The sequence below is a fragment of the Bombina bombina genome, chromosome 5, assembly GCF_027579735.1.
Source record: "Bombina bombina isolate aBomBom1 chromosome 5, aBomBom1.pri, whole genome shotgun sequence".
NCBI lineage: Eukaryota > Metazoa > Chordata > Amphibia > Anura > Bombinatoridae > Bombina > Bombina bombina.
Genome location: NC_069503.1, coordinates 906,666,436 through 906,693,805, shown reverse-complemented (window position 1 = coordinate 906,693,805; position 27,370 = coordinate 906,666,436). Strand labels below are relative to the sequence as shown.

General features: G+C 36.4%; 1 protein-coding gene across 2 annotated transcripts in view; it reads left to right on the top strand.

The window, feature by feature from the left end:
- CA8 (carbonic anhydrase 8) overlaps positions 1-27,370 on the top strand; it is a 311,353-nt gene that overhangs the window by 86,417 nt on the left and 197,566 nt on the right. For both annotated transcript variants that reach the window (XM_053715065.1, XM_053715066.1), the window contains exon 3: positions 14,807-14,931. In XM_053715065.1, the coding sequence (XP_053571040.1) occupies positions 14,807-14,931 (125 nt within the window). The remainder of the gene's footprint in view (positions 1-14,806; positions 14,932-27,370) is intronic.

Sequence of the window (27,370 nt, the reverse complement as noted above, 5' to 3'; positions counted from 1 at the left end):
AACCCCTAATCCGCCTCACTCCCGCCTCAATAACCCTATAATAAATAGTATTAACACCTAATCTGCCCTCCCTAACATCGCCGACACCTAACTTCAAGTATTAACCCCTAATCTGCCAATCGGAGCTCACTGCTACTCTAATAAATTTTTTAACCGCTAAAGCTAATTCTAACCCTAACACCCCCCTAAATTAAATATAATTTTATTCTAACGAAAAAAATTAACTCTTATTAAATAAATTATTCCTATTTAAAGCTAAATACTTACCTGTAAAATAAACCCTAATATAGCTACAATATAAATTATAATTATATTGTAGCTATTTTAGGATTAATATTTATTTTACAAGCAACTTTGTATTTATTTTAACCAGGTACAATAGCTATTAAATAGTTAATAACTATTTAATAGCTAAAATAGTTAAAATAATTACAAAGTTACCTGTAAAATAAATCCTAACCTAAGTTACAATTAAACCTAACACTACACTATCAATAAATTAATTAAATAAAATACCTACAATTATCTACAATTAAACCTAACACTACACTATCAATACATTAATTAAATACAATACCTACAAATAAATACAATTAAATAAACTAACTAAAGTACAAAAAATAAAAAAGAACTAAGTTACAAAAAATAAAAAAATATTTCCAAACATTAGAAAAATATTACAATTTTAAACTAATTACACCTACTCTAAGCCCCCTAATAAAATAACAAAGCCCCCCAAAATAAAAAAATGCCCTACCCTATTCTAAATTAAAAAAAGTTCAAAGCTCTTTTACCTTACCAGCCCTGAAAAGGGCCCTTTGCGGGGCATGCCCCAAAGAATTCAGCTCTTTTGCCTGTAAAATAAACACATACAATACCCCCCCAACATTACAACCCACCACCCACATACCCCTAATCTAACCCAAACCCCCCTTAAATAAACCTAACACTAAGCCCCTGAAGATCTCCCTACCTTGTCTTCACCTCACCGGGTTCACCGATCGGTCCAGAAGAGTGTCCGAAGTCTTGATCCAAGCGGCGGCTGAAGAACTCCATCATCGGGCTGAAGTCGGAAGTCCATCATCGGGATGAAGTCTTCTATCAAGCCGCATCTTCAATCTTCAATCTTCTTTCTTCCGGAGCGGAGCGGAGCTATCTTCTTCCAAGCCGACGCGGAACATCCTCTTCAAGCGACGCCTACTCGCCGAATGACGGTTCCTTTAAATGACGTCATCCAATATGGCGTCCCTCGAATTCCGATGGGCTGATAGGATTCTATCAGCCAATCGGAATTAAGGTAGGAATATTCTGATTGGCTGATGGAATCAGCCAATCAGATTCAAGTTCAATCCGATTGGCTGATTGGATCAGCCAATCAGATTGAACTTGAATTGGGGTGTACCGCTTTTGCACTTCTTGCCACTTAATTACAGTATATGGGACGCTGCTGCTTTGTGAGCCTGCTGCCTCTGCTGTCCCTAGTCCGGAAGATATCCTGCTGTTTGTGAGATCTGAAATTAGGACTCAACCACATAGCCCGAAAGATGGTAAAGTAGGCCAGATTTTTACAACTGGAAGGCCTGGAACTATGATTAATTTATGCCGTAAAATGGGCATTGGTTGACATATACAGACCCTCTTATCTTAGAAGCAAAGTCCAGCTTTTTCCCCTACATAAGTTGACCTTAAGACTGATTACATATTTGATAGTGTTATGTCTCTTCTAGTTGTCCCCACAGATATTATGTGGGTCAGCCACTTACCTATAACATCTATGCTCTATTATGAGAATAAAGACGCTGCTTTTTTATACTGTCTTACACCTATGGTATATGTGTGTAGTTAAGTATACGTTGTAGAAATTGTTGAGACTGCTAGATATATCAAACATATTACATAGATCAGCCTTTTTTAACAATACCTATAATTTCAATACCAAATACTGCTTCGGTAAGGTAATTTTTATTCATTTATATATATATATATATATATATATATATATATATATATATTTTTTTTTTTTTTTTTTTTGAGGTCCTCAGTGTGTTCTGGGTTGTCTATATAACTGTATATTTTGTAGTATATACTTTATCACAATTTTTCTGTTAGATATTCTGAGATCTCTTTGTGTTTATTATCATGTGATGCATACTAATATATTGATCTTAATTTAAAGGTATAGGAGTATATTTTTGTAAGAGTCCCAATTATAGAACAGAGTCAGGGACTCCTATACTCCCTAAATATCTTTATGGAAGTCCCTAGAAGATTATAATTTGCATTTTACTGTGGCCATATAGTTAATATCTCTATGGATCTTAGATATATTTAACATATGCCCCAGGCTCATACCCAACTGAGAATGACACAGTACAATCAGTGTACAAGACTCTTCAGCTCATACAACAACGTTAGAGATGGCCTTTCACACATGTATGGGAAAATCATGTATTTAATACATGTTGTAAGTAATACTAACTGAGTTTTATATAGAGGCCCCTATTACTTTTAATGTGTTCAATCCTCCAATCCTCATTTGATTTATTCTAGTCACTACTCTCTATCTCTATCAATATTTAATGACTTCTCTAATTGTCCCCTTACATTATTTGTAGCGAATAACTACTAAGGGTCCAAGAGAGGCCCTATAGACTTGAAACTTGCTATTGACCCCCTATAGATTCCCCTCACTATTATATATTACTGTTGGAGGTACAAACGAGACCTCTATTGCTTGTTTGGGGATTCACTGTTTATAAGGTTTTATAATTTACAATAGGGGTTAATTGTGACTCTTCGATTTTTTTTTATAGGTTAAGAAATGTTTTGCTAATGTATAGCTTGTCTTAAAAAAATATTATAAAACAAGGTACTGCTTTATGTGCTTAAGTTCTACATACAGATTATCGGCTAGATTGCGAGTTGTGCGTTAGGGTTAAAAAGCAGCGTTGAGAGGTCCCAACGCTGCTTTTTAATTCCCGCTGGTATTACGAGTCTTGAAATGATAGGCTCACCTCTCACTTTTTTGTCCAGTCTCGGAAATACCGCAAATCTACTTACGTCAATTGCGTATCATATATTTTCAATGGGACTTGCATAACGCTGGTATTACGAGTCTGACAAAAAGTGAGCGGCAGACCCTCTCCTGTCAAGACTGATACCGCATTTAAAAGTCAGTAGTTAAGAGCATAAAACTCTTAACTAAAGTGCTAAAAAGTACACTAAAACCCATAAACTACCTAATAACCCCTAAACTGAGGCCCTCCCGCATCGCAACACTAAAATAAATATTTTAACCCCTAATCTGCCGAACTGGACATCGCCGCCACTATAATAAACATATTAACCCCTAAACGGCCGCACTCCCGCATCGCAAACACTAGTTAAATATTATTAACCCATAATCTGCCTGCCCTAACATCGCCAACACCTACCTACATGTATTAACCCCTAATCTGCCGCCGCCAACGTCGCTGCCACTATATTAAATGTATTAACCCCTAAACCTAAGTCTAACCCTAAACCTAACCCCCCCTAACTGAAATATAATTTTAATAAATCTAAATAAAATTACTATCATTAACTAAATTATTCCTATTTAGTTTAGGTAATTAATTTTATTATAGTGTAGTGTTAGGTGTAATTGTAACATAGGTTAGGTTTTATTTTACAGGTAAATTTGTCTTTATTTTAACTAGGTAGTTATTCAATAGTTAATAACTATTTAATAACTATTGTACCTAGTTAAAATAAATACAAAGTTGCCTGTAAAATAAAAATGAACCCTAAGATAGATACAATGTAACTATTAGTTATATTGTAGTTATCTTAGGGTTTATTTTACAGGTAAGTATTTAGTTTTAAATAGGAATTGTTTAGTTAATGATAGTAATTTTATTTAGATGTATTAAAATTATATTTCAGTTAGGGGGGGTTAGGTTTAGGGTTAGACTTAGGTTTACGGGTTAATACATTTAATATAGTGGCGGCGACGTTGGGGGCGGCAGATTAGGGGTTAATAAATGTAGTTAGGTTGCAGCCACATTTGGGGTGTTAGTTTAGGGGTTAATAAATATAATGTGAAGAAAGTGCAGCCGCAGCTGAGGCGTCCTCGGCATGAACCGGAAGTTGATTCCTCAGGAAGAGGACACAGTGAAAGACCCCAAGTAACTCACGGAGAGCCGTAGCCAAACACGGAGGATGAGACCGTAAGTAATAGCAACAAAGGAGGTACAGGTAGCAGGCACTACTGAACAGACCCACAAAAAAATGGGTAAAAATAATTCCTTTATTTGAAACGTAGTATAAGATAAAAAGGCAGACTGACAGACAGGGTGGACAGAAGGTCTTACGCGTTTTGCGCCCTTTAGTGGTGCTTACTCATAGACTATCGTCTATGTTACAACCTAGTCAATTTATAGGCTGAAAGAAGAAAAAATTAACCTCTTAACTGCCTGTTAAAACTAGTTAAAAACATAGTCCCAAGTGGACACAGGGTAATAATAAATGGTATATAGAAAAATCTTTGTATTAGACAGATGACAAATATAAAAATTAAATAAATAATATATATAGAAAATGCTTCATAAACAATAATCCACATACTATATTGCAAAAACAACGTAAGACCTTCTGTCCACCCTGTCTGTCAGTCTGCCTTTTTATCTTATACTACGTTTCAAATAAAGGAATTATTTTTACCCATTTTTTTGTGGGTCTGTCCTGTAGTGCCTGCTACCTGTACCTCTTTTGTTAATAAATATAATGTAGGGTTCGGCGATGTTGGGGGCATCAGATTAGGGGTTCATAAGTATAATGTAGGTGGCGGCGGTGTCCGGAGCAGCAGATTAGGGGTTAATAATATAATGTAGGTGTTGGCTATGTCGGGGGCATCAGATTAGGGTTTAATAAGTGTAAGATTAGGGGTGTTTAGACTCGGGTTCATGTTAGGGTGTTAGGTGTAGACATAAATGTATTTTCCCCATAGGAATCAATGGGGCTGCGTTAGAAGCTGAACGCTGCTTTTTTACAGGTGTTAGGTTTTTTTCAGCCGTCTCTCTCCATTGATTCCTATGGGGAAATCCTGCACGAGCACGTTTTACCTGCTCACCGCTACCGTAAGCAGCGCTGGTATTGAGGTGATTTGTGGAGCAAAATTTTGCTCTTTGCTCACTTTTTTGTGGTTAACGCAGGGTTTGTAAAAACCCGTAATACCAGCGCTGTCTGCAAGTGAGCGGTGAGGGAAAACTCCTAACGCAAAACTCGTAATCTAGGTGTATGTTATTTCGAGACAGTCCTGCACTTATTAATACTACAACACTTTTCTTGGATTGTAATATTTTGTTCCATTTATGTTGTTTTATAACATTTGTATATTTTGTGATATGCTCAGTCAGCTTGACAACTGTAATATATTGAAAGCCTGTATCGCTCAAATACCTTAATACAAATTATATATATATATATATATATATATATATATATATATATATTTATATATATATATAAAATGCTATGCATTTGTTTGCTTTTGCCATTTGTATGATAACAATATATAGGCAGAATCACTACAGCCTTAAAAACATTTCCTCTTTAGTTTCATTGCTAATCAAAACTCTGAACCATCAGTAAACTTATTCTCAGAACATTTGTAGCCTTATATTAACAATAGTCTGTGGGGAAAATTGAGTTTTTACTATGGACAAAAGAGAAACATATTAGAATTAAAGACAGGGCAGAGGTAGGAAAACCTTTTATAGTATTGTATAAAGATAATACTTTGGGGTAAATTTACCATCCCTGTAGTGAACCTGTCTGCCTGTAATCACCATTTGAGATGTTTCATCACACGGCAAAATTTATTTGGGGTGATTGACATTCCCTGCTCTAGCACAAATGGCAGGGGGAAGCATTGCACAAGAATCCTCTTGTGCAATGCCCCCCCCCCTGCCATTTGCGCTAGAGCAGGGTATGTCAATCACACAAAACAAGCGAGTATCTGGGTGATTGATCTCTCCACTTCTGAGGTGGTGAAAAGGAAAAAATAAGCTGTTTCTGCTTATTCAAACCTTCTTTACATAGTCAGAAAAGCTGTGTATGCAGCTTAAAAAATCTACCCCTCTGAGATCCTTCGGATTGCGAAATTTGCATACACGTAATAAGCTGAAACTTTTATAAATATAAATAACTTGTGTAATGAAGGTAAAGTTTCTTATTTTCATAGGTTATTTGAAACTATATAAAATGTGTGTGCTTTTACCAGCTGCCAACAGTTCTAGATAACATTACTTGTGTTTGCTACATAGAAATAAAGACCAGGCCATCACAGGGCCAGGAAAAGACTAAACAATAAAATATATTTTATGAGAATGGTGATTTTATCATGGGTTTTAGCTCTGTTTGATGCCCCCCACTTATTGACATTAACAGAGAGAACAGAGAGAGAGTGAGAAGATGGGGAGGAAGGAAAGAGGGAGAGCTCGAGAATCCATAAAAAATGCAGACATCTTAAGAAAAAAATGCAGTGGTGGCTGAAGAGGTTTTCAAGAACCATTCAGGGCTTCATCACCAGTCCCCCTAACAACGCCACATTTTTGAAAGTTTTTTTTGAAGGAACCATTGTGTAATATTAGCTATAGTCTGGAGGGAGAAGGAAGGAGAGTTGTACCTTTACTCTGGATTGGAAGCTTCTGTTGTGGGTGGTGTATGCACACAGTGTTTTTTTGTTTTTTCTTTGTTTCTTTGTTGGGTGGGGGGGGGTCTGTCAGTTTTGCTTGCCATTCAAAGGCACCCTGTGTTATATAAGATACACTTAGCTGAAAAATACAACTGAAAGTAAGTTTATACACAAATTAAATCATTGTTATGCAGGTAATATAAACAGAATAATTTAAAATATAACTTTTAATAGGTTATTATCAAAATAATAATAGAAATCAATCCTTTCATATTTGCATTAACATTCAAATACAGGTTAAAAACACATTGAGACAGCCTGTAAAATTAAAGTAGTAATATCTTCTATGTTTAATATTCATATATCAATTAAGCATTAAATCATTGTGGATATATTGTCAAAGGTTGTTAGTAAGGTTCTATTTATACTCCTATCTGGAAGTATCAATCATAGAAACAACCCTGATTGTAGGATAAGCTCCTTCAATCTGGGAGCTCAATTACATTTACCACTGTCTAATATTGCAAAAAACCCATAGTGAACAGGATGGTTATGATTGTAATAATCAGGCTAAGCTCAAGCAGGTTAAAAAGGGGAGATAAGTACCCCCAGTGTGGCACCCCTGACGCACATTTTGCAATGCTTCTTCAGTGGGGGGGCTGTGTGATATAGTATGTTGGCCACTGGAATAGGGTATTTAGTTATTTGTATAAGATATTGTGATACTGTATTATTCTATTTCAGCTATGTGTTTCTATTTAATTTAAAAATTCATGTACAAATATTGGCGCTCCATTTACAAAGCTGCTCCAGAGCCCTTGCGAGGAAAGTTTGCACCTGCGAGGCTTGCACCCACAATGTAAGATACAGCGGTCTTTAGATCACTGCTTCATACACTCTTCGCCATCTGTGAGGTGGCAAAGAAAAATCACTGAGAGCTTGCTTGCTCAGGGTGATTGACTTTGACAGTCCCTTCTCTTACGAGATTGCTTGCGCTTTACACGCTCATTTGAGAGTATAATGATATATACGGGCAGCGGATCCTGTTTGTCCGCTGCCCATATGCAGCGAAGACGAGTGGACAACTTTTAAATTTAAAAATCTTTTTAGTACATGTAACCCTTGGTTTGTATTGTTGGCTTTAATTATTTTGAAATGTGATGTTTTTATGAATGAGTCTAATGCTTTATCATGTTTTTTTAATTTTCAATAAATGGTGGGTATATTTTATGGTTGCATTTAATTATTAACAGCTACATTCAAAGTACATTTCTTTCATGTAATTGGCAAGAGTCCATGAGCTAGTGACGTATGGGATATACAATCCTACCAGGAGGGGCAAAGTTTTCAAAACCTCAAAATGCCGATAAATACACTCATCACCACACCCACAATTCCGTTTTACAAACTTTGCCTCCTATGGAGGTGGTGAAGTAAGTTTGTGCTAAGATTTCTACATTGACATGCGCTTCACAGCATTTTGAAGCCCGATTCCTCTCTGAGTACAGTGAATGTCAGAGGGACGTAGAGAGTATTACCTATTGAATGCAATGATTTTCCTAATGGGGGTCTTTTTCATAGGTTCTCTGTTATCGGTCGTAGAGATTCATCTCATACCTCCCTTTTCAGATCGACGATATAGTCTCATATACCATTACCTCTACTGATAACTGTTTCAGTACTCGTTTGGCTATCTGCTATATGTGGATGGGTGTCTTTGGGTAAGTATGTTTTTATTTATTAAGACACCTCAGCTATGATTTTGCACTTTATGCATTTATATAAAGTTCTAATTATATGTATTGTACTTATATTTGCCATGAGTCAGGTTCATGTATTTCCTTTTGCAGATTGTCAGTTTCATATTTGGGAAAGTTAATATTGAGAAATATTTCTCTTACCTGGGGTTTAGTCTTTTTTTCAATTGACTACTTGTTCAAATTGCGGGCTGTCTTAGGCTTGCAGGTGCGCTAAATGCTACACTTTATTGCGTCATTCTTGGCGCGAAAAATATTTTGGCACGAAAGGCACGTCCGTTGACGCAAGTTCGTCATTTCCGGCGTCATACTTGTCGCAGGGGTTCACACAGGGTTGCGTCGCTAGTGACGCGAGTGTGTCATTTCCGGACATGGTTGGCACCAAAAAAAATTTTCAGTTACTTTGTGCGTCATACTTGCCGCCAAATTTGTTTCATTATTTATTCCCCCATTGCTTTTGCCTCTTGCCTTTTGCTATGTCAGAGGGCTATGTTATTTGCTTTTTTTCCCATTCCTGAAACTGTCATATAAGGAAATTGATAATTTTGCTTTATATGTTGTTTTTTCTTTTACATTCTGCAAGATGTCTCAATCTGATCTTGCCTCAGAAGTATCTGCTGGAACTTTGCTGCCTGACATCGGTTCTACCAAAGCTAAGTGCATTTGTTGTAAAATTGTGGAGATTATATCTCCAAATGTCATTTGTAATAGTTGTCATGATAAACTTTTACATGCAGATAGAGTTTCCATCTGTAATAGTACATTGCCGGTTGCCGTTCCCTCAACTTCTAATGTACATGATATACCTATGAATTTTAAAGAATTTGTTACCGATTCTATTTAGAAGGCTTTGTCTGAATTTCCACCTTCTAATAAGCGTAAGAGGTATTTTAAAACTTCTGATAAAGTTGATGAAATTTCAAATGACCGACAGCATAATGAATTATCCACCTCTGATGAGGATCTATCTGATTCAGAAGATCCTTCCTCAGACATTGACACTGACAAATCTACTTATTTATTTAAAATAGAGTATATGCGTTCTTTGTTAAAATAAGTGTTAATTACTTTGGATATTGAGGAAGCTAGTCCTCTTGATATTAAAACCAGTAAACGTTTAAATTCTGTTTTTAAACCTACTGTGGTTACGCCAGAGGTTTTTCCTATTCCTGATGCTATTTCTGACATGATTTCTAAGGAATGGAATAAGCCAGGTACTCCTTTTAATCCTTCTGCAAGGTTTAAAAAATTGTATCCTTTACCAGCAATTGCAATAGAGTTTTTTGAAAAGATCCCCAAAGTTGATGGGGCTATTTCTACTCTTGCTAAACGAACCACTATTCCTATGGAAGATAGTACTTCCTTTAAAGGTCCTTTAGATAGGAAGATTGAATCGTATCTAAGGAAAACCTATTTATATTCAGGTTATCTGCTTAGGCCTGCAATTACTTTGGCTGATGTTGCAGCTGCTTCAACTTTTTGGTTGGAGAATTTAGCGCAACAAGAATTGGATTCTGACATATCTTGCATTGTTCGCTTACTGCAACATGCTAATCATTTTATTTGTGATGCCATTTTTGATATTATCAAAATTGATGTTAGATCCATGTCTTTAGCTATTTTAGCTAGAAGAGCCTTGTGGCTTAAATCTTGGAATGCTGATATGACATCTAAGTCTAGATTACTATCTCTTTCTTTCTAAGGTAATAATTTATTTGGTTCTCAGTTGGATTCTATTATTTCAACTGTTACTGGGGGGAAAGGAGTTTTTTGCCTCAGGATAAAAAAACCTAAGGGTAAATCTAAGGCTTCTAATAGTTTTCGTTCCTTTCGTCAAAATAAGGAACAAAAACCTAATCCTTCCCCCAAGGAATCTGTTTCCAATTGGAAGCCTTTTTCAAATTGGAATAAATCCAAGCCTTTAAAGAAACCAAAGTCAGCCCCTAAGTCCGCATGAAGGTGCGGCCCTTATTCCAGCTCAGCTGGTAGGGGGCAGATTAAGGTTATTCAAGGATGTTTGGATAAATTCTGTCCAAAATCAATGGATTCAGAGCATTGTCTCTCAGGGGTACCGAATTTGGAGTCTTAATTTGGTTTTGAAGTCGTTACAGGCTCCTCCGTTTGAGCCCATGCATTCTTTGGACATTAAACTACTTTCTTGGAAAGTATTGTTCCTTTTGGCCATTTCTTCTGCTAGAAGAGTGTCTGAGCTATCTGCTCTTTCTTGTGAATCTCCTTTTCTGATTTTTCATTAGGATAAGGTGGTTTTGCAGACTTCATTTGAATTTTTACCTACGATTGTGAATTCTAACAACATTAGTAGAGAAATTGTTGTTCCTTCTTTGTGTCCTAATCCTAAGAATCCTTTGGAAAGATCCTTACATTCTTTGGATGTGGTAAGAGCTTTGAAATATTATGTTGAAGCTACTAAAGATTTCAGAAAGACTTCTAGTCTATTTGTTATATTTTCTGGTCCTAGGAAAGGTCAGAAAGCCTCTGCTATTTCCTTGGCCTCTTGGTTAAAGCTTTTGATTCCTCAAGCTTACCGCTTTGATGTATTTGCTTCTTCTGAAGCAGTTTTTGGTAGAAAAGTTCTTCAGGCAGCTGTTTCAGTCTGATTCTTCTGCTGATGTTTTAAGTTTTTCTTTTCTTCATGAGAATAACTTATATTTTGGGTTGTGGATTATTTTTTAAGCATTTGGCTGTTGTTTATTTTTTATCCCTCCCTCTCTAGTGATTCTTGCGTGGAATTCCACATCTTGGGTATTTGATATCCCATATGTCGCTAGCTCATGGACTCTTGCCAATTGCATGAAAGAAAACATAATTTATGTAAGAACTTACCTGATAAATTTATTTCTTTCATATTGGCAAGAGTCCATGAGGCTCACCCTTTTTATGGTGGTTATGATTTTTTGTATAAAGCACAATTATTCCAAATTTCTTTGTTGATGCTTTTTACACCTTTATTTATCACCCCACTACTTGGCTATTCATTAAACTGAATTGTGGGTGTGGTGAGGGGTGTATTTATAGGCATTTTGAGGTTTAAGAAACTTAGCCCCACCTGGTAGGATTGTATATCCCATACGTCACTAGCTCATGGACTCTTGCCAATATGAAAGAAATGAATTTATCAGGTAAGTTACATAAATTATGTTTTTTTCTACTGCACAAGTTTATATTGGTTAAGACAAGTGCACATTTGCATGCTTATTTAAAAATAAATATTACTTATACACATGAAAACCTTATACAAGTTTGAATATTTGAATGAAAGTCTCATGAAAGCTTGTATGGTTGCATGAAAAATGTATAAACATTTTTAATTTGTCAAATGTCATGTATTCAGATTTTTTTGGGGGCAACAATATTTTATGTATGCAAAATTGCACCCCTTTATGCTACAGTTACAGTATATGTTACTGCTGTTGCAGGGTGATCTGATGAATGATTAGTAACATAATAAAACAAATAATTTTTCTATCTTGGCGATATTTGTTGTTTTGTCTCCTTGAAATTAGGCCTTGATTTGTGTTTCGTAGATATGCCTGTTTGGTTTTATATAGCAATAGACAAATAAAAAGCTGCTTGAAATGTGAATAATTACAAGCCCATATATTGGCACAAGGCATATGTGACTAAATAAATTATTTCTTATGAACACGATTCTGAATAACAGGTGCCTTTATATTTGCATTTGCCTGTACGCTTAGTTTTGTCAAGTCCCAATGAAAAATGTTAGATAAAGGCACCTCATCTGAACAACCTACGTGTGGCATGGCAGCAAAAAATGACTTTACAGTTTAAGAGAACTGAACTAAGTGGCTATTTAACTCATGTTAATTAGTCTACTAATCCAATTAAAACTCCTTCCATCTCTAAGACTCTAATGTCGAGTACAACACACATTCATAATGACAAACCACAATTAGAACTATCTGCTGCTTCAATCTTGATCTAACATATGGGGCGCGATCCGATATAGATCGTAGTTTGCAGCGCAAGCGAGGGAACCCCCGCCGCCCATAGTTTCAGCTCGCAACTCGAGCTATCCAATATACCCCGCCGTCAGATGCTAAAGTCCCGTAAGTCTGACAAACCAGCGATGTCCAGAAATCTGCGTAAGTACAGATTTCTGGAGTCGCCAGTGACTTACGGCACTTTAGAAACTGCCGGCGCCTACAAAACCTGACTAAGTTATAAAATCACCCGTACTGTCTAACACGCCTCCCAAACATAGCCCGACACGTCTAACCTTCTATCCGCTATCCCCCCTCACTATCCTAACAATACAAAATGTATTAACCCCTAAACCGCCGCTCCCGGACCCCGCCGCCACCTAATAAAGTTATTAACCCCTAAACCGCCGCTCCTGGACCCCGCCGCCAGCTATATTAAACACATTAACCCCTAATCTAATCCCCCTACACCGCCGCCAGCTATATTAACTATATTAACCCTAATTATATTAGGGTTAATATAGTTATTATATTATATATATATTAACTATATTAACCCTAATTATATTAGGGTTAATATAGTTAATATCGTTATTATATTATATATATATTAAGTATAATAACCCTATCTAACTCTAACATCCCTAACTAAATTCTTATTAAAATAAATCTAATTAATATTAATATTATTAATTAAAATATTCCTATTTAAATCTAAATACTTACCTATAAAATAAACCCTAAGATAGCTACAATGTAATTAATAATTACATTGTAGCTGTTAGGGATGTTAGAGTTAGATAGGGTTATTATACTTAATATATATATAATATAATAACGATATTAACTATATTAACCCTAATATAATTAGGGTTAATATAGTTAATATATATAATATAATAACTATATTAACCCTAATATAATTAGGGTTAATATAGTTAATATAGCTTGCGGCGGTGTAGGGGGATTATATTAGGGGTTAATCTATTTAATATAGCTGGCGGCGGTGTAGGGGGATTAGATTAGGGGTTAATTAATTTAATATAGCTGGCGGCGGTATAGGGGGATTAAATTAGGGGCTAATGTAATTAATATAGCTGGCGGCGGGGTAGGAGCTCACATTAGGGGGTAGTTAATGTAGGTGGTGGCGGTGTAAGGGGCTCACATTAGGGGGTAGATAATGTAGATGGCGATGGTGTAAGGGGCTCACATTAGGGGGTAGGTAATGTAGATGGCGGCGGTGTAAGGGGCTCACATTAGGGGGTATGTAATGTAGCTCGCGACGGTGTAGGGGGATCACATTAGGGGGTTATACTTTTAATGTAGGTGGCGGCGGGGTCCGGGAGCGGTGGTTTAGGGGTTAAATACTTTATTAGGGATTGCGGCGGGGGATCGCGGTTGACAGGTAGATAGACATTGCGCATGCGTTAGGTGGTTTTATTTGGCAGGTAGTTTAGGGAGTTACAGGGCTCCAATAGACAGTGTAAGGCTTACTACGGCTGCATTTTGTGGCGAGGTGAAAATGGAGTAAGATTTCTCCATTTTTGCCACGTAAGTCCTTACGCTGTATATTGGATACCAAACTGCGTGGGTTTGGTATACCTGCCTATGGCCCAAAAAACTACGGGTGAAGGCAGAAATATATGAGCATAACTTCTAGGTTATGCCGTATATAGGATACCAAACCAGTGCAAAATTCGGCATCGCCGGCTTTTACGGGAGACGCCGCATATCAGATCGGGCCCCTAGAGCTTTACCTCCCTTCCCTGTGCAATTTTTGTCATTAGTTAAATGTAAATGTTATATAAGGACAATATAACATCCAGGCTTGGGAAGAGTTTGTAAATGAAATACAATTTAACCTTTACATTGCTAAATTGTAATGAGGTTAAAAAAAAACAAAAAACAAAAAGAAAACAAACAAACAATGGAGTAAACACTTAATCAGACAAGCACATATTTTTAACCCCTTAAGGACCAGCAACACACCCTGTATTTCCGGTGACCAGAAGGGAGGAGGGAGGGTAAAATAGCATGGTCCTGCCACTTGCCGCAGGACCTGCACTATTAGAAACAAGAAAACCCTAAACGACCGGTGACATACATGGTATGCCGTGGTCATTAAGGAGTAAAGAAGCTATGGAACTTCCATATAATGGCTTTTTTGCTCCAAAGCATATTAGTCATTAAAGTCCAATAATTGTTGGCTTTACAGCTTAAATAGATTAAGAACATCTACATTATGACGATAAAGTTGGAAAGATATTCGACATATTTAGCTTTCTCCATTTGTCTAAACATTTTTACATTTATATGTTAGCAGTATAGCCTGTTGCCTAAGCTTATGACATGCATGCAGATGGAGTTATAGAATTACCTTGTCGCATTACATTCTCTAATTTTCTCTTCAGTTTTATTAGGTGGTCCTCTTCCTCGTGGTCATGAATATGAACTTCATGAAGTTAGATTTCATTGGGGTAAAGAAAATCAACGAGGTTCTGAACACACTGTTAATTTCAAAGCATTCCCAATGGAGGCAAGTATGAGATTCCTGATATAGCATACAAAAGGCAAGCTACATATGCTTAATATATAGTGGTCAAATAATATAGAGCTATATTATGAGTGGAGCTCTATTTATCGCTCCCACTCACACGTTAACTCTGCTAGAAGTAATTTTTTTTGTGCAAACCGTCTAGTCCAAAATAAAGTTTCATGAGTCAGATAGAGCATGTCATTTTAAATAACTTTGCAGTTTACTTTTATCACCAACTTTGCTTTGTTCTCTTGGTATTCTTAGTTAAAAGCTAAACCTATAGGTAGGCTCATATGCCACTATCTTAGACCTTTAAGGCTGCCTCTCATCTGAATGCATTTCGACAATGTTTCACCACTAGAGGGCGTTAGTTCATGTGTGTCATGTGTGTTTATGTGTGTCATATAGATAACATTGTGCTCACGCACGTGGAGTTACCTTGGAGTCAGCACTGATTGGCTAAAATGCAAGTCTGCCAAAAGAACTAAAATAAGGGGGCAGTTTGCAGATGTTTAGATCCAAGGTAATCACAGAGGTAAAATGTTTATTAATATAACTGTGTTGGTTATGCAAAACTGGGGAATGGGTAATAAAGGCATTATCTATCTTTTTAAACAATAACAATTCTGTTGTAGACTGTCCCTTTAATGTATTCCCCAGAAGACTTCAATGAATCGTTAAAACTGGGAATGAACTCGACATGAAAATATGATTATTTTACATTCCAATGCTCTTCACATAGCAGAAAATGCTCTATTTATTCACAAATACATTTTCTACATATATCTGATGATATTTTGGTATAATATATAGCTATATCTATATATAGAGAGGATTAAATATAGGTATATGTGTATATCTATTTATAAATACTTAGAACTTATTTCTCTATGTAAAGAACATTGGAATGTGAAATATTTACAGTAAATACATAGTTAAACACTTTTAAATATGAATATTGCATAAATATATTTTCCCATGTTCTCATCTGCTTGACTACAAATGCTCCAATGCACTTCTTTATATGCCTATTTAGGTATACATATGTATTTATGTGTTTATATGTGTATTTACTGTATGTCTGTAAATACATATATACACATATAAATACATATGTACACACACACACACATATATATATATATATATATATATATATATATATATACAGGTGGCCCTCGATTTACAACGGTTCAATTTGCACCGTTTCAGAATAACAACCTTTTTTCTTAAGTCATATGACTGCTATTGAAAAGCATTGAGAAGCAGTGCATTGATTAAAATAGCCAGTAGGTGGAGCTGTCCGCTTGTGTTGCAGCAAAGATATGCAATCCAAGCAAGCTATAATGAATCAGTATAACTAGACCTGAGCTATCAAGCAGCTGTCATAGGAACAAGATCTTCCGGTCTATAAATTGGTCCAGATTGGAATGTATATGTATGTATCTTTTTAGTCATGAGACCTTATATCTTTGAGCCCTTACAACTTTTTAATGCAATTTTTTAAAAAATAATTATTATGAGTGTCACTCTACATTTAACTGTATTTTTTATGTGTTTTGTTACTCTTTTTAGTTGAGCGTAACAGTTAACCAGAGCTCTGAAGTCACACTATCCAGAGTTGCGTTAAATTTGGATTATATTCTTATCCACCAATATTTTACATAATGTAAGAGACATTTTAAAAATGTATTTATGTAAAACATATATATGGTATTAAATCATATGAACATTATTATGAGTGAAGTGTGCAGAGACTTCAACCTTTTTTTCCCAATTAAATTCATACGCCTAGATTTAGAGTTTGGCGTTAGCCGTCAAAAGCAGCGTTAAAGGGTCCTAACGCTGCTTTTTACCGCCCGCTGGTATTTAGAGTCAGGCAGGAAAGGGTCTACTGCTCACTTTCATTCTGCGACTCAAGGCTACCGCAGATCCCCTTATGTCAATTGCGTATCCTATCTTTTCTATGGGATTTGCCTAACGCTGGTATTTCAAGTCTTGGAAGAAGTGAGCGGTAGACCCTCTACTGACAAGAATACTACCGTCAAAAAAAGTCAGTAGTTAAGAGCTTTATGGGCTAACGCGGGAACATAAAGCTCCTAACTACTGTGCTATAAAGTACACTAACACCCATAAACTACCTATGAACCCCTAAACCGAGGCCCCCCACATCGCAAAACCTATAATATTTTTTTTACCCCTAATCTGCCACTCTGGACACCGCCACAACCTACATTATCCCTATGAACCCCTAATCTGCTACCCCTAACATCGCCAACACCTATATTATATTTATAAACCCCTAATCTGCCTCCCCCAACGTCGCCGCCACCTACCTACACTTATTAACGGCTAATCTGCCGACCGGACCTCGCCGCCACTATAATAAATGTATTAATCCCTAAACCGCCGCACTCCCGCCTCGCAAACACTGTAATAAATAATATTAACCCCTAATCTGCCCTCCCTAACATCGCCGCCACCTACCTACAAATATTAACCCATTATCTCCTGCCCGCAACGTCGCCGCTACTATAATAAATTTATTAACCCCTAAACCTAAGTCTAACCCTAACCCTAACACCCCCTAACTTAAATATCATTTAAATTAATCTAAATAAATTTACTATCATTAAATAATTTTTTCCTATTTAAAAATAAATACTTACCTATAAAATAAACCCTAATATAGCTACAATATAACTAATAGTTACATTGTAGCTATTTTAGGATTTATATTTATTTTACAGGCAACTTTGTATTTATTTTAACTAGGTACAATAGCTATTAAATAGTTAATAACTATTTAATAGCTACCTAGTTAAAATAATTACAAAATTACCTGTAAAATAAATCCTAACCTAAGTTACAAATACACCTAACACTACACTATCAATAAATTAATTAAATAAATTAACTACAATTAGCTAAACTAAAATACAATTAAATAAACTAATCTATAATACAAAAAACAAACAAACACTAAATTACAGAAAATAATTTTTTTTTACAAGAAGTTTAAACTAATTACACCTAATCTAAGCCCCCTAATAAAATAAAAAAGCCCCCCAAAATAATAAAATGCCCTACCCTATTCTAAATTACAAAGTAATCAGCTCTTTTACCAGCCCTTAAAAGGGCCTTTTGCGGGGCATTGCCCCAAAGTAGTCAGCTCTTTTACCTGTAAAAAAAAATACAACCCCCCCAAGATTAAAACCTACCACCCACATACCCCTAATCTAACCCACCCAAACCCCCCTTAAATAAACCTAACACTAACCCCCTGAAGATCTCCCTACCTTGAGTCGTCTTCACCCAGCCGATCCGAATTCTTCATCCAAGCGGAGCAAGAAGATGTCCTCCATCCGGTAGAAGTCTTCATCCAAGTGGGGCAAGAAGAGGTCCTCCATCTGGAAGATCCAAGCAGGGTCTTCTATCTTCATCCATCCGGAGTGGAGCGAAGCTATCTTCCAGCCAGCCGACGCAGAGCCATCCTCTTCAACCGACGGACTAACGACGAATGACGGTTCCTTTAAGGGACGTCATCCAAGATGGCGTCCCTCGATTTCCGATTGGCTGATATAATTCTATCAGCCAATCGGAATTAAGGTAAGAAAAATCTGATTGGCTGATTGAAGTTCAATCCAATTGGCTGATCCAATCAGCCAATCGGATTGACCTCACATTCTATTGGCTTCAATCTGATTGGCTGATTGAATCAGCCAATCAGATTTTTCTTACCTTAATTCCAATTGGCTGATAGAATCCTATCAGCCATTTGGAATTCGAGGGACGCCATCTTGGATGAGGTCCCTTAAAGGAACCGTCATTCGTCGTTAGTCCGTCGGTTGAAGAGGATGGCTCCACGTCGGCTGGCTGGAAGATGGCTCCGCTCCGCTCCGGATGGATGAAGATAGAAGAACCCGCTTGGATGTAGACTTCTTCCGGATGGAGGACCTCTTCTTGCCCCGCTTGGATGAAGAATTCGGCTCGGCTGAGTGAAGAGGACTCAAGGTAGGGAGATCTTCAGGGGGTTAGTGTTAGGTTTATTTAAGGGGGGTTTGGGTGGGTTAGAGTAGGGGTATGTGGGTGGTGGGTTTTAATGTTGGGGGGGTTGTATTTTTTTTACAGGTAAAAGAGCTGATTACTTTGTAATTTAGTATAGGGTAGGGCATTTTATTATTTTGGGGGCTTTTTTTATTTTATTAGGGGGCTTAGATTAGGTGTAATTAGTTTAAACTTCTTGTAAAAATTTTTTTATTTTCTGTAATTTAGTGCTGTTTTTTTGTATTATAGATTAGTTTATTTAATTGTATTTTAGTTTAGCTAATTGTAGTTAATTTATTTAATTAATTAATTTATTGATAGTGTAGGGTTAGGTGTATTTGTAGCTATATTAGGGTTTATTTTATAGGTAAGTATTTATTTTTAAATAGGAAAAAAATATTTAATGATAGTAAATTTATTTAGATTAATTTAAATGATATTTAAGTTAGGGGGTGTTAGGGTTAGGGTTAGATTTAGGTTTAGGGGTTTATAAATTTATTATAGTAGCGGCGACGTTGTGGGCGGGAGATTAGGGGTTAATATTTGTAGGTAGGTGGCGGCGATGTTAGGGAGGGCAGATTAGGGGTTTATACTATTTATTATAGTGTTTGCGAGGCGGGAGTGCGGCGGTTAAGGGGTTAATACATTTATTATAGTGGCGGCGAGGTTCGGTCGGCAGATGAGGGGTTAATAAGTGTAGGTAGGTGGCGGCGACGTTGGGGGGGTAATAAATAGAATATATGTGTCGGTGATGTTAGGGGCAGTAGATTAGGGGTTCATAGGTATAATGTAGGTTGCGGCGGTGTCCGGAGCAGCAGATTAGGGGTTAATAATATAATGTAGGTGTCAGCGATAGCGGGGGCGGAAGATTAGGGGTTAATAAGTGTAAGGTTAGGGGTGTTTAGACTCGGGGTTCATGTTAGGGTGTTAGGTGTAGACTTAGCGAATGTTTCCCCATAGGAAACAATGGGGCTGCGTTAGGAGCTGAACGCTGCTTTTTTGCAGGTGTTAGGTTTTTTTTCAGCCAGCTCAGCCCCATTGTTTTCTATGGGGATATCGTGCACGAGCACGTTTTTCCAGCTTACTGCTGACTTAAGCAACGCTGGTATTGAGGGTTGAAGTGGAGCTAAATTATGCTCAACTCTCCCTTTTCTGAGGCTAACGTAGCCATTCAGACAACTCTAAATACCAGCGTTGTCTTAAGGGTGCGCTGGAAAAAAAAAGCAGCGTTAGCACCATGGGTCTTTACCGACAAAACTCTAAATCTATGTATGATTTGGAGTTTTTTTTCTACCCATAGAAGCCTACTTATCAAGCCGTCAACTTACTTGCATTCGACGGCACTAATACACTCGTCTGACATTGCCTAACATCGCGACCACGGACCTGAATACGCTTTCCATATTTAACAAAAAAGCTGTCAAAAAGCCGCGCACCAAGTACGGAGTGATGAGCAGCGGACTGTTGTTAACTAACAGTCATCGATCTCGCTGCTATTCGGCTTTTTTACAGCTTTATTTATATACTGTCACTAATCACCGCCACTATACTAAAATGTATAACCCCTATCCCGCCACTCCCCGACCCCACCGCAACTTATTAAAGGTATTAACCCCAATACCGTTGCTCCCAGAGCCCACAGCCACTCTAATAAAGTTATTAACCCTTATTCTGCCGCTCCCAGAGCCCACCGCCACCTACATTATGTTATTAACCCCTAATCTTCCGCCCCCTACACCGCCACCACCTACATTATGTTATTAACCCCTAATCTGCCGCCACCTACATTATGTTATTAACCCCTAATCTGCAACCCCCTACACCGCCACCACCTACATAATAGTATTAACCCCTATCCTGCCGCTCCCTACAATGCCGCCACCTACATTATGTTATTAACCCCTAATCTGCCGCCCCCTACATCACCGCCACCTACATAAAAGTATTAACCCATATCCCGCCGCTCCCGGAGCCCACCGCAACTAAATAAAGTTACCCCTAAACCCCTGGCCTCCCACATGACTACCACTTACTAAACCTATTAAACCCTAAACCGCCAGCCCCCCACATCGCCATAAACTAATTTAGCCTATTAACCCCTAAACCTAACAACCCGCTAACTGTACATTTAATGTTACCTCATCCCTATCTTATAATAAATTTAAACTTACCTTCAGATTTAAATAAAACTATATTAAACTATTAATTAACCTACCCTAACTTTTATACTAAAATTACATTAAACTATATTAAACTAATAATGAATCTATCCTAACTGTTAAACTATAATTACATTAAACTTTATTAAACAAATAATTAATCTATCCTAACTGTTATACTAAAATTACATTAAACTATATTAAACTAATAATTAATCAATCCTAACTGTTATACTAAAATTATATTAAACTACCAATTAAATTAACTATATTATATATTTAAAAACCTAACCCTACTCAAATAATTTATATCTACTATTACAAATTACAAAGTTACAAAAAACTAACAACTAAGGCCTCGCTTCCATTGAGTCGTTAAAAATGGAGCCGTAAGCTACCGAAGCGGCCGACAGCTAAAAGTAATTTACGGCTGCATTTTAGTACCAGGTTTCCATTGAAAAGATTAGCGTGTTGCGCGCAGTCGCTCTTTTCGTGTAGCTGTAAGTTAACGTTGTGTTAACGCTTCCATCTGACGTCGGATTTCTTGAAAATCAATTAGTTGCTAAGGTAACCCGACCTTACGCTATAGAATTTACGTTTAACGTCCGTGCTTCTTACCTGTGATCGCCTCTCAAGAAAAATAAAAAAACACTTATCCATATTTTTAATAATCAAATACTATTTTCTAATATAATTATATTTAACACTTCATAAATATAAGTAATATTTCTTGCTGCCCTAGGCATAGGTCTAGTTTGCATTCTGTAGATATGTTCTTGCATATATTATTATATTTAAATATATACTGATATTTCTATTAGAATATAAGTTCAACTATTTCTATACATGAGACAACAATAAATATTACTTATAACAATTTATTTCTACATTAAAACACTTGCATTATATGCAAGTTTTATCATTTCAATAGAAAATAGGTCTCAAAAAGCACAATTTTCCTCTTTTACACCTAGTTGAGCTGGGGGTAATATTTCTCAATGTATCGACAGCCTCCGACAGTGTATTAACGGTTAGCACTTTCAATGGAAACCTGGTATAATTTATCGATTAACGGCTTCTATTACTTTCTATGGGACGCGAAAATCTTTTCGGCAGCCGAAGTCCGGCAGTTGATATTGAGGTATAACGCGCCATTGGAAACAGTCGTTAAACGCTATTGCTTTCGACAGCATATTTATCGGTTTGCGAGTGCACGCAAACTGAATTACGACTCAATGGAAGCGAGGCCTAAGTTACAAAAAATAACAAACACATAGGCCTCGCTTCCATTGAGTCGTAATTCAGTTTGCGTGCACTCGCAAACCGTTAAATATGCTGTCGAAAGCAATAGCGTTTAACGACTGTTTCCAATGGCGCGTTATACCTCAATATCGGCTGCCGGACTTCGGCTGCCGAAAAGATTTTCGCGTCCCATAGAAAGTAATAGAAGCCGTTAATCGATAAATTATACCAGGTTTCCATTGAAAGCGCTAACCGTTAATACATTGTCGGAGGCTGTCGATACATTGAGATATATTACCCCCAGCTCAACTAGGTGTAAAAGAGGAAAATTGTGCTTTTTGAGACCTATTTTCTATTGAAATTATAAAACTTGCAAATAATGCAAGTGTTTTAATGTAGAAATAAATTGTTATAAGTAATATTTATTGTTGTCTCATGTATAGAAATAGTTGAACTTATATTCTAATAGAAATATCAGTATATATTTAAATATAATAATATATGCAAGAACATATCTACAGAATGCAAACTAGACCTATGCCTAGGGCAGCAAGAAATATTACTTATATTTATGAAGTGTTAAATATAATTATATTAGAAAATAGTATTTGATTATTAAAAATATGGATAAGTGTTTTTTTATTTTTCTTGAGAGGCGATCACAGGTAAGAAGCACGGACGTTAAACGTAAATTCTATAGCGTAAGGTCGGGTTACCTTAGCAACTAATTGATTTTCAAGAAATCCGACGTCAGATGGAAGCGTTAACACAACGTTAACTTACAGCTACACGAAAAGAGCGACTGCGCGCAACACGCTAATCTTTTCAATGGAAACCTGGTACTAAAATGCAGCCGTAAATTACTTTTAGCTGTCGGCCGCTTCGGTAGCTTACGGCTCCATTTTTAACGACTCAATGGAAGCGAGGCCTAAGTTGCAAAAAAATAAATAAACACTAAGTCACACAAAATAAAAAATAAATTATCAAATATTTAAACTAATTACACATAATCTAAGAGCCCTATGAAAATAAAAAGCCCCCCCCGCCAAATAAAAAAACCCTAACCTACAATAAACTACCAATGGCCCTTAAAAGGGCCTTTTGCTGGGCATTGCCTCAAAGAAATCAGCTCTTTTACCTGTAAATAAAAATACAAATACCCCACAACAGTAAAACCGACCACCCACACAACCAACCCCCCAATTAAAAACTAAGCTCCCCATTGCCCTGAAAAGGGCATTTGTATGGGCATTGCTCTTAAAAGGGCATTTAGCTCTTTTTCAAAAGCCCAAACCCTAATCTAAAATTAAAACCAACCCAATAAACCCTTAAAAAAGCCTAACACTAACCCCCGAAGATCCACTTACAGTTTCTGAAGAGCCGACATCCATCCTCAACGAAGCAGCAGAAGTCCTAATCGAGGCCGGCAGAAGTCTTCATCCAAGCGGGCCGACGTCTTCATCCAACCGGGCAGAAGTCTTCATCTAGATGGCATCTTCTATCTTCATCCATCTGGCACATCTATCCTATTGCAATCAGCTAATAGGATTGAGCTTTCATCCTATTGGCTGATCCAATCAGCCAATAGGATTGAGCTCGCATTCTATTGGCTATTCCAATCAGCCAATAGAATGCAAGCTCAATCCTATTGACTGATTGGATCAGCCAATAGGATGAAAGCTCAATCCTATTGGCTGATTGCAACAGCCAATAGGATTTTTTCAACCTTAATTCCGATTGGCTGATAGAAATTAGGGGTGTTTAGACTCAGGGTACATGTTAGGGCGTTAGGTGTAAACATAACTTTTATTCTCCCATAGGAATCAATGGGATATCGGGCAGCAGCGAACATAAACTTTTGCTGCTTTCAGAGTCCCATTGATTCCTATGGCATCCGCCGCCTCCATGGCGTTTGATTGAAAAGCAGGTACGCTGGGCCGGAATAATGGCGAGCGTACCTGGTAGATATTTGATAACTAGCAAAAGTTGTCAGATAGTGCCGAATTTGCATTCGGAACATCTGCAATGACATAAGCATCGATCTGTGTCGGATTGAGACCGGCGGATCGTATGTTACATCACAAATTTCAACTTTTGCCGGTCTGTAGGCTTTGACAAATAAGGGGAATCAGGCTGTCCACAATTACGCTGCTGAATTCCAGCGTATTTGCGGTTGAAGGCTTGATAAATAGGCCTCATAGTCTTATTTCACTTTATTAATCCCTTTATGCCCGGCACAAGTGTTTAACATCGGAACAAAGTTACAATGTAAACACTTACTGCAAAAATGAAATCATGTGATCATTGTGATGTCAGGGCTGGGATCATCAATGGGAACTGCCTACATTGCTAGACATGCCCCAGTCTGTTGAGTTTGTCAAAAGTGGGAGGATGCAGGACACCTTATAAGTTAGGGCGTTCTATGCAGACCATCGGCGTTAAAGCCCAGTACTGTTAGGGTGGCATGGAATTTCCTGACGGCGTGAAGGGGTAACGTCTACCTGTCGGACTATCTGCTTCTACATCTTTCTGCCTTGGTTATGGCAAGTAGGATGAGTTATTTGGAGTTCTAGTTATATCCTAGGTAACAGACTTGAAGAACTTTTGCCATTATTGACATTAAAATGTGCAGCTTTCAGATATCTATAAAAATGTATAAAAATAAATATTTAGTTTTATATATATACTGTGTGTGTGTATATATATATATATATATATATATATATATATATATATATATATATATACTGTGTATATATATATATATATATATATATATATATATATATATATATATGTATATATATATTTATATGGATTTAATAGAGGATTAGATTCCATTTTACAGGACAAGCTGATATTTTGTTTTATAGATGAGTGACAGAGCATTTGACAACTCTTTTTACTATAAGTGTATGTTACCATTAAAGAGCTGCAAAATGGTGATATGGATGAAAGAATACAAATATTATTTCATTAGATGATGATAATGGTATCACTCATTGTAATTAAAGATGAGAGGTAGTTAAGGTCAGTTTAAATGTAGAATGATAATTGGAACCCTTTTATTATTTGGATAAATAAGTTCAAATGGTGAAACAGATATCAGGTGATTTGTTTTTTTTTATAGAATATAATTACCCAGGATAATTTAACATTTTTATAGGCTGAGCATGGTGTGGCTAATGTCACTGAAAATACTAATATTAGTAATTTATTTAAAACAAACATTTTAATCAAGAAATGTTTAAAGTGCACAAATTAGTGTTCCAAAGCACTAAATCACTTTAAATGTCAAATATATGAAATCTTCAAGGTGAATGTACTTGAGACATGACTCTAAAAATTAAATATCATAAAGAGGAAACTCATAGCAATTGGAAGTGTACAGATATGATAGCCTTTGTCACTTCCCAGAATTGTGACCAGAACATGCAATATTAATAGCATAATCTGATACTTGTGTACATAGTGCTGTAGTATTACAATCTGATAATTAGATATAGGGCATATTTGATACCTTATTCAAGGAAGAAACTACTGTGACAGCAAATAAGCAACTATGTATCAGTAAGCGTAAGATTTCCCAATGTGGAGATTGTAAGAATCATTTCTCTGACACAAAGATAATCATTAAAGGGACACTGTACCCAAATTTTTTCTTTTGTAATTCAGAAAGAGTATGCAATTTTAAGCAACTTTCTAATTTACTCCTATTATCAATTTTTCTTCGTTCTCTTGCTATCATTATTTGAAAAAGAAGGCATCTAAGCTTTTTTTTGGTTTCAGTACTCTGGACAGCACTTTTTTATTGGTGGATGAATTTATCCACCAATCAGCAAGGACAACCCAGGTTGCTCACAAAAAATGGGCCGGCATCTAAACTTACATTCTTGCATTTCAAATAAATATACCAAGAGAATGAAGAAAATTTGATAATAGGAGTAAATTAGAAAGTTGCTTAAAATTTCATGCTCAATCTGAATCACGAAAGAAAAATTTTGGGTACAGTGTCCCTTTAAGATACAATGTTTCAAGGAGAATAGGTTAGCCAGATGGATAAGTGGTAACAGAGATTTTGTTTTGATTATGTCCTAAAGTTTTTTGCAGCACTTGGGCAATAAGATCATCATGATATTAAAGGGACAGTTTACTCCAGAATTTTTATTGTTTAAAACGATAATCACTTTATTACCCATTCCAACATGGTTTTATTGTTTAACCCCTTAGTGACCAGACCGATTTCCAATTTTCTTACCGTTAAAGTGATGGTAAACTTGAAATAATCAAACGCCATAAATGTAATCTTTGCCATTTAAAAAGTATATGTGTACCTTTTTTTAAAAATCCATCTGTGAAAGGGTTAAATTAGGGCATATAGTACTGCTTCTATTACAATGTTATGCTGGCACACATGGATGAACTGTTTTTTCTTTTATGACAATTTCAGTGAACATCCAATCAACATGTATGTCAGTTGACAATCTTAAAGTCCAGCCCCTTTAAAGCCCATAGAAAGACTATTTGGAGAGTGGATGTGACTGCTCTATATATCACAGCCCAGCCAAAGGAGGAAATGAAGGGGGCGGAGGAACCAACAATACCAATTAGGATTATAAACCTTTTATTATAAAATATATATACACTATAAAAAAATAATTATGTGGTTTTACTTGCAAACTAATGTTTTATTGCAACATTCTTACAGTCTGAAATTTACCATCACTTTAACATTTCTGCTTTTTCAAATACAGATACCAAGAGAATGAAGAAAAATTACTAATAGGAATAAATTAGAAGAAAGATGCTTAAAATTGCATGCTCTATTTGAACCACAAAAGAAACATTTTGGGTTTACTATCCCTTTAAGGACCAGGGCTATTTTTACATTTTTGCAGTGTTTGTGTTTAGCTATAATTTTCCTCTTACTCATTTACTGTACCCACAAATATTATATACCGTTTTTTTTCGCCATTAAATGGAATTTCTAA